Below are 9,132 nucleotides of genomic sequence, written 5' to 3'. Positions count from 1 at the left end.
GTGGTACACGAACAAGGGGACACAGGTGGAGACTGAGTACCCACATGAGCCACAGGGACGTTAGAAAGAACTTTTTCAGTGTCAGAGTAGTTAACAAATGGAATGCATTAGGCAGTGATGTGGTGGAGGCTGACTCCATACACAGTTTCAAGTGCAGATAAGATAGAGCCCAGTAGGCTCAGGAATCTGTACACCATTTGATTGATAGTTGAGAGGCGGGACCAAAGAGCCAAAGCTCAACCCCCGCAAGCACAACTAGGTGAGTACAAATAGGTGAGTACACACCCTCTCAGCTGAGTGGACAGCGCTCGGGGGTCATAGTCCTTAGAGCCCGGGTTCTCTTCCCGGTCAAGGCAGAAACAAAAGGGCAGTATCTTTCACCTGCTGCGCCTGTTCACCAAGCAGTAAATAGGTACCTGGGAGTTAGGCAGCTGCTTCGGGCTGCTTCCTGGGGATGGTGTGTGAGGGGAAATATGTTGTAGATATGAAAGAGAGAAAAAAATGATAGAGAGTCAGTAGATAAGACAATCGACTGTTAGAAAGGCGGGGTCCAAGAGCTAACTTCTCGATACTGCAGGCACAAGTAGGTCTTTACTTTGTGGTAAACAAGAAACAAAGGCATCAGATGACGGGGGAAAGTTGCCCAAACGCTCCCGTTCCTCCTCGTGATTGAAATCGAGATCATCGGTTGTGAGTTGGCGACGTAGCCCACTAGTAACGTGCGTGTGTCTGCGTGGATGTGTGTTGAGTGCCAGCTCCCGTCCCCCGCCTCTCAGGGGGACGATCACCAGCTAAATACAAACATACTATTTTCTAGATCCCCTTATCTTTATTACAAATAAAACTGAATAATATGCTTGTTTTATCTATTCATCTCATTCACTTTATTAGCGACTCTTACGCGGAAGATAATATTATTTAGCCTCTGCTTTTCTGTCCGATTGGCGGCCTATCTGCTTTGCTTGTCTGTTTGTCTGCATGCCTGCCTGCGTGTCTGCACATCTACATGTCTGCATGTCTATCTTGGTTATTGTATTGGTTTAAAGTTACATCAGTGCTTGGAGCGGGAGGGTCTCACTCTCTCACACACACACGTTCGGAAGCCAGGAGCCGAAGATCAATCCATCAAGTACCAATAGGTAAGTATAAGCAGGTGAGCAGACAGGTGCAACAACTCCGGGACTTGACAGGTGTCGCCAGTGGTCTTAAAGGAAGGTTCTGATAGCCTGGAGAAACTACTCACACGCTCCTTAGAGAGAGACAGAGAGAGAGAGAGGCAGAGAGAGAGACAGAGAGAGAGACAGAGAGAGAGAGAGAGGCAGAGAGAGAGACAGAGAGAGAGACAGAGAGAGAGAGAGAGGCAGAGAGAGAGAGAGAGAGAGACAGAGAGAGAGAGAGAGGCAGAGAGAGGCAGAGAGAGAGAGAGAGGCAGAGAGACAGAGAGAGAGAGAGAGGCAGAGAGAGAGAGAGAGGCAGAGAGAGAGAGAGAGGCAGAGAGAGAGAGAGAGGCAGAGAGACAGAGAGAGAGAGAGAGGCAGAGAGAGAGAGAGAGACAGAGAGAGAGAGACAGAGAGAGGCAGAGAGAGAGAGAGAGGCAGAGAGAGAGAGAGAGAGGCAGAGAGAGAGAGAGAGAGAGAGGCAGAGAGAGAGAGAGAGAGAGGCAGAGAGAGGCAGAGAGAGAGAGAGAGGCAGAGAGAGAGAGAGAGGCAGAGAGAGGCAGAGAGAGAGAGAGAGGCAGAGAGAGAGGCAGAGAGAGAGAGAGAGGCAGAGAGAGGCAGAGAGAGAGAGAGAGGCAGAGAGAGAGAGAGAGGCAGAGAGAGGCAGAGAGAGAGAGAGAGGCAGAGAGAGAGGCAGAGAGAGAGAGAGAGGCAGAGAGAGAGGCAGAGAGAGAGAGAGAGGCAGAGAGAGAGAGAGAGAGAGAGAGAGAGAGAGAGACAGCTCTTATGAAGGTGCGACACGAGACTAAGACGAGGAAGTTCCGTAAGGATCTTGTCACAAGTTTGGTCCAGTAGTATTCCACTACAACTGCCCTGCCTCGCTCTAGAACTACTCTTCCTCTCTCTCTCCACAACTTTTCCTCTATGCAACATTTCTTCAACTTCCCCCCCCCCCCCCCCTGCCTACCATCCTCACCCTTCCCTTGCAATTCCTCCCTGACCCTCCCCTGTCATGCAGACACCTACTGTATTATTCTATCTTCATACAAACACACATTACTGTATTCTCTCAATGCTCTCATTATACTGGTTGAAGATAAGATTTAGTCCGGTTAATTGTCTCCCTCACTGTTGGCGATTTGTTACGACCTCCTTGAGCCAGTAACCAGGGGCCAGATTCACGAAGCAGTTACGGAAGCAGTTACGCAATCTTTGGCCGCACAGGACACTGAATATATCTGCGGTTTTCTTCAAATCCCGGTGAGTCTACTATCTTGAGGTTATCTTGAGATGATTTCGGGGCTTTTTTAGTGTCCCCGCGGCCCGGTCCTCGACCAGGCCTCCACCCCCAGGAAGCAGCCCGTGACAGCTGACTAACACCCAAGTACCTATTTTACTGCTAGGTAACAGGGGCATAGGGTGGAAGAAACTCTGCCCATTGTTTCTCGCCGGCGCCTGGGATCGAACCCAGGACCACAGGATCACAAGTCCAGCGTGCTGTCCGCTCGGCCGACCGGCTCCCTATGTTCAAAGCGCAATAAACCCTTCATGTCACCTCTGTGGACATCATAGTCAATAGCCAGACAGAAAGTATACAAGGAGAACATAAGATGGAAACCTTTCACTGGGGAACTGTAAATATAATCGGATGTACAATCTAGATGGCGTTGATATCGTTATTTCACTCACCAGAGGTCATCACCACCATCGACCTCACCTCTTAATTGAGGTACGAACATGGAGCCTTTCATAGATGGCGTTGAACTTGCCACACCTCCGCCAACAGATGGCGTTGTCTTCGTCTCATTTAATGCCTTGGAGTTGAAGTGCAGGTCCCAGATCCACGAAGCAGTTACGCAAGCACTTACGAACCTGTCCATCTTTTCTCAATCTTTGGCGGCTTTGTTTACAATTATTAAACAGTTAATGAGCTCCGAAGCACCAGGAGGCTGTTTATAACAATAACAACAGTTGATTGGCAAGTTTTCATGCTTGTAAACTGTTAAATAAATGTAACCAAAGCCGTCAAAGATTGAGGAAAGATATACACGTTCGTAAGTGCTTGCGTAAGTGCTTTCGTGAATCTGGCCCCTGGTCCAACATCAGCACACCTCACTCCATAGAAACCGTTGATATTGTAACATGAGTCTTTGCTGATAATTTGCTTTCATGTATAAGAAGTACCACATTGATTTGTTGAATCCCAGTCTATTTCTCCATGATTAAAATCTCTCATGATACGAGGTTTTGGTCAAATTCCATAAACATTAGGTTGGTGTCCCATATATGTGGGTACTACTGTCTCTGATGCTCTCTTCATATGCTGCAGAAGGTTTTATGGAGATATTTTATGGAGCCTTTTGTCTTTTAACATCCTACATTCTTTCGTAGGATGACACATCCTACGAAAGGTCTCAAAAATGCATTCATTATTTTACAATTTCAAAGGACAAATAGCAGCTGTAATCATGACCAATTACAAAGACAGGTACAGTATTCAACCTGAGCTCTTACAAAGAACGCACGATTGTATATATATACATTGTACACAATCGACTTGAGAATGGTCCAGGACGGACCGAAACGTCGTCGTCCCTTCACCTCTAATGTGTGGTCTGGTCAACATACTTCAGCCACGTTATTGTGACTCATCGCCTGCATGCGGTTTATGATCGTGCCTCAGGGGGGGGGGGGCAAGTGGATGTGATAGCTTAATGTTACCATGATCTATAATATATTTGTCTTTTTAGTAGTGAACAGCCAATTTTCTTTAAGTTGTAATGACTACTTGCCAAAAGAAAAGACCAAACCTTAAAGACAATTTGCACCATCTGTGACGAAAGACTTATGGAACCTCATCTAATACTGAACAAAAATTGTTTTAACTAGGCAATAATCACACACATATATACACAAGTACAGTATTTATGTAGCCCCTGTAGCATGTTCACTACGGGCTCACCATAGCCCGTGCTACTTGGAACTTTTTGTTCCAAGTAGCGAATCTTCAACAACAACAACAACAACAACGTCTAATCAACTTGACATCACACATCTGCAAGCTCGCGGAGAGAATCCTAAGGGAGGGAAACATTCACCCTCTCACAGTGAACAACCTTGTACAATCTATGCCACAAGGGTTTGGTAAAAACAGATCCTGCCTTACACACCTGCTCACATTGTTGGAACCGGTATCCAGCTACTCAGCCAAAGGTCTTCTGGTCGATGTAGTATACATAAACTTTACTAAAGCCTTTGATAAGGTACCACGTGAAACACTAAGAAGGAAATTACAGGTACGTGGGATAAATGTTTAACCTTTTTGAGTTGTATTGTCCTTTTAAATCGTAATTTGATCATTAAGTTCGAATATATTTTACCAGTCCAGAAATATTAGCAACTATTCTCTGTATAACAGAGAATAATATTATCTTCTATACAGCCAAATTTTTGATTGTCCATACTTTGTACCTTTTCCAACTCTTTTTTATTATTATATAATATTAGTATAAGTAATTATCAGACGAAGGCACCAAGCAGGGGAGACTATATAGCAAATAATATTAGTGTAATGCAGTCATGATATATGAAATTATTGAATTAATTTGGTTCCTAGTTAATTGTTTTGAAATTTTCACCTATATATTAATTCTTATCATAACCGTTGGTTATGTTATAACATAAATAGGTTTTCGTGTTAAAATTGGAATGAGCTAATAAAACAAAATAAAAAATATTAATTTTATTATCATTATAAATTAAATCATTTGGAGTACAAGACATTTTCACCGATGATCGCGTTGATCAGTTACAATCCACGGGCGACTCTTATGTTTCAGCTTAACCTTCGTTTTGGTTTTGCCCTTTTTCCTTAGTTCTGTGGTGGCTTCTACTTTTTGTTCTGTTTTTGCTTTCTTTCTCTATCCCTTTGACGCCTCCTGTTCTTCTCTCTGTCTTTTTTTCGTACCTTTGTCTTGTTTTTTTGTCCTTGTGTCAGTTTCGGCTTTTTTCTCTTTCTTTTTCGTCCCTTTCTCTCTTTTTTTTATCCTTGTGTCAGCTTCGGCTCTTTTCTCTTTCTTTTCCGTCCCTTTCTCTCTTTTTTTTATCCTTGTGTCAGCTTCGGCTCCTTTCTCCTTCGTTGTCGTACCTTTGTCTCCTTTTTGCCTGTGTGGCTTTCGGTTCCTTTCTCTATCCTTGTAACTTTTTTGCCTCTTTTCCTTATTCCTGTATTGGCTCTGACCATTCATGCTGGTGTGGCATCTTTGCCCGGAGTGGGGCTCTGGTGCGGGTGTCTCCGTCATAGCCGGACTGGGTGCCGGTGGTGGCACCTGGGCCCGAGTGGCCTCAGCAAGTGCCAGAGAGACCTTCTCCAGCAGTGTCTTCAAATGGGCCCGGTGGTACCTCAGTGGCTGCACCGCCTCAGATATCCAGAACCGGAGATAGAAATGGGAGTCGATCTGGTAGTACTCCAATATTTCTTCTAATAACTGGCCGATGCTGTAGACGTCTGCGGCGGTTGTGCACGGAAGGCCTTTGATGACTTCTGGAGCCATGTGAATATCTCCGTTTCTAAACCGATGCCGTGTTCCAACTTGTACAGCCAAGCCGAAGTCGATAACAGTGGCCTGGACACCTCCACTCGTGCGCTGCACACAAATATTGTTGGCCTTTAGGTCGATGTGTATCCATCCCCGAGCATGGATGGCAGCGATGGTCCTGCACACCTGGTCGACAACTTCCAGACATTCCTTTACAGAGGACTGGCGCCGCTCGAGGACATCTGACCAGGTTTCCCCGCAGTATTCAGTGATCAAGGTGAGGGTCTCAGGGCACACCCCAATCAACTTCTGCACGCCAGCCAATCCTTTCAGAGCCGCCAGAGCCTCTATCTCCCGGATCATAGCATCAACGATCTCGGGTTAGTCTCCGCAACGCTTGGAGACCCATTGTGAGGACGATACTTGGGCCACGAAGCACTTGCCGAACGCGCCAGACCCGAGCACCGAACAGCATTCCTTGTCGAAGACGAATGAGAGGAGATCGGAGCCGAAAATGTTCACCATATATCGCTCACAAACATCTCTAACGCGCCTCACGCTGGATTCCGTAGCGAGGACGGGAGATGATAAGGACACCCCATGGGAGGTGCGCCAAGCCATTTCCGATACTTGCGATCCTACACTAACTTTAGCCAATACGTCGAGCTTAATTATCATAAATATCCGGTATAACAATAATTTAGTCAACGCAGTTAGTATTTTGTGTGACCTCTAAACCTTATCTCTTTTATCTTTGATGAAATGATACGTATGAGGGAGCTGTAATGAGGGTTAGTATGCGGTATGAGGGAGGTAAGTGTTGGGAAGAGAGAGAGAGAGAGAGAGTATCCAGTCAAGATTCCAAAGTCAAGATACTGGTGGAGATTATCTAGTCAAGATGCAGGTGGAGATTACCTAGTCAATATGCAGGTGGAGATTACTTACTCAAGATGCAGGTGGAGATTACTTAGTCAAGTTGCAGGAGGAGATTACTTAGTCAAGATGCAGGTGGAGATTACTTAGACAAGATGCAGGTGAAGATTACTTAGTCAAGATGCAGGTGGAGATTACTTAGTCAAGATACAGGTGGAGATTACTTAGACAAGATGTAGGTGGAGATTACTTAGTCAAGATGCAGGTGGAGATTACTTAAGTCAAGATGCAGGTGGAGATTACTTAAGTCAAGATGCACGTGGAGATTACTTAGTCAAGATGCAGATGGAGATTACTTAGACAAGATACAGGTGGAGATTACTTAGTCAATATGCTGGAGTAGATTAAGTAGACAACATACTTTTGGATGTTAACTAGTCAAAATGTTGGTACACATTGCCAAGTTAAGATGCTGGGGTTCAGTAGTTAAGATGCTGGTAGAGCTTGCCTAGTTAAGATGCTGGTGATTGAGAAGTCAAGATGCTGTTGTTTCAGTAGTGAAGATGTTGGGGGGTGTGTGAAGTGTGAAGTGAGTGAGGTAAGGTAAGGAGTAGGTAACGAGTGGGTAAGTTAAGAAGCTGGAGTCAAGATACCAGTTGGTAAGTGTGGCGTATGAGGGAGGGAGATGTAGTGAAGGGTAAGTGTGGAGTATAAGGGAGGGAGATGTAGTGAAGAGTAAGTGTGGAGTATAAGGAAGGGAGATGTAGTGAAGGTAAGTGTGGAGTATAAGGGAGGGAGATGTAGTGAAGGTAAGTGTGGAGTATAAGGGAGGGAGATGTAGTGAGGGTAATTGAAAGGTATGAGGGAGTATGAGGGATGGAGCTGGGGTTGAGGAGACATGATGCTGGAGGAACTTGCCTACTCAAGATGCTGGTGGAGATTAAAAGTAGTGAAGATGAGGGGGGCTGAGCAGTCAACCTGTTGGTGACTGGACAGTCAAGAAGCTGTTAGAGATTGACCAGTTAAGATGCTGGGGCTCAGTAGTCGAGATGCTGCTAGAGATTGACCAGTTAAGATGCTGGAGTTCAGTAGTCGAGATGCTGTTAGAGATTGACCAGTTAAGATGCTGGGGTTCAGTAGTCGAGATGCTGTTAGAGATTGACCAGTTAAGATGCTGGGGTTCAGTAGTCGAGATGCTGTTAGAGATTGACCAGTTAAGATGCTGGAGTTCAGTAGTCGAGATGCTGTTAGAGATTGACCAGTTAAGATGCTGGAGTTCAGTAGCCAAGATACTGTTAGAGATTGTCCAGTTAAGATGCTGGGGTTCAGTAGTCAGGATGCTGTTAGAAATTGACCAGTTAAGATGCTGGGGTTCAGTAGTCAGGATGCTGGGAGAGATTGCCTAGTTAAGATGCTGGTGATTGAGAAGTCAAGATGCTGTTGTTTCAGTAGTGAAGATGTTGGGGTGTGTGAAGTGAGTGGGTAAGGTAAGGTAAGGTAAAGTAAGGAGTAAGTAAGGAGTAGGTAAAGTAAGGAGTAAGTAAGGAGTGGGTAAGGTAAGGAGTAACTAAGGAGTAGGTAAGTTAAGGAGCTGGAGTCAAGATACCATTTGGTAGATTGACCAGACAACACACTAGAAGGCGAAGGGACGACGACGTTTCGGTCCGTCCTGGACCATTCTCAAGTCGATTGTGTCAAGTCAAGTCAAGCCATGAGGGAGGGGGAAGTAGTGAGGGTAAGTGTGGGGTATGAGGGAGGAAGTGATGGGTACAAAGAGAGAGAGAGAGAGAGAGAGAGAGAGTGAGTGAGAATCCAGTCAAGATTCCCTAGTGAAGATGCTGGTGGAGATTAACTAAAGATGCAGGTAGAGTTTCTGGTCAAGATGCAGGAGGAGATTATTTAGTCAAGATGCAGGTGGAGATTACTTAGTCAAGATGCAGGTGGCGATTATTTAGTCAAGATGCAGGTGGAGATTACTTAGTCAAGATACAGGTGGAGATTACTTAGTCAAGATGCAGGTGGAGATTACTTAGTCAAGATGCAGGTGGAGATTACTTAGTCAAGATGTAGGTGGAGATTACTTAGTCAAGATGTAGGTGGAGATTACTTAGTCAAGATACAGGTGGAGATTACTTAGTCAAGATGCAGGTGGCGATTACTTAGTCAAGATGCAGGTGGAGATTACTTAGTCAAGATACAGGTGGAGATTACTTAGTCAAGATGCAGGTGGAGATTACTTAGTCAAGATACAGGTGGAGATTACTTAAGTCAAGATGCAGGTGGAGATTACTTAGTCAAGATGTAGGTGGAGATTACTTAGTCGAGATGCAGGTGGAGATCAACTAGTCAACATGGTTGTGAAGTCATGATGATGGTGGGGGGATTACCTAGTGAAGATCCTCGCGGTGATTAACTACTCAAGAAGGTGTGGACATTACTAGTCAATATGCCGGTGTAGATTATGTAGTCAACATACGTTTGGAAGTTAACTCGTTAAAATGTTGGTACACATTGTGTTTACTAGTTGTGTTTACTAGTTGTGTTTTTGCGGGGGTTGAGCTTTG

At 45.1% G+C, this 9,132-nt stretch overlaps 1 protein-coding gene across 1 annotated transcript in view; it reads right to left on the bottom strand.

Moving 5' to 3' along the window:
* Nucleotides 1–6,058, bottom strand: part of LOC123751851 (serine/threonine-protein kinase PkaA) — a 15,238-nt gene extending 9,180 nt beyond the window's left edge. The window contains exon 1 of the mRNA XM_069329274.1: nucleotides 5,305–6,058. Within this exon, the coding sequence (XP_069185375.1) occupies nucleotides 5,305–6,058 (754 nt within the window). The remainder of the gene's footprint in view (nucleotides 1–5,304) is intronic.
* Nucleotides 6,059–9,132: the final 3,074 nt, after the last annotated feature.

The sequence above is a fragment of the Procambarus clarkii genome, chromosome 22 (assembly GCF_040958095.1).
Source record: "Procambarus clarkii isolate CNS0578487 chromosome 22, FALCON_Pclarkii_2.0, whole genome shotgun sequence".
NCBI lineage: Eukaryota > Metazoa > Arthropoda > Malacostraca > Decapoda > Cambaridae > Procambarus > Procambarus clarkii.
The sequence above is the reverse complement of the archived record's forward strand: the minus strand, read 5'-3'. Positions and strand labels throughout refer to the sequence as shown.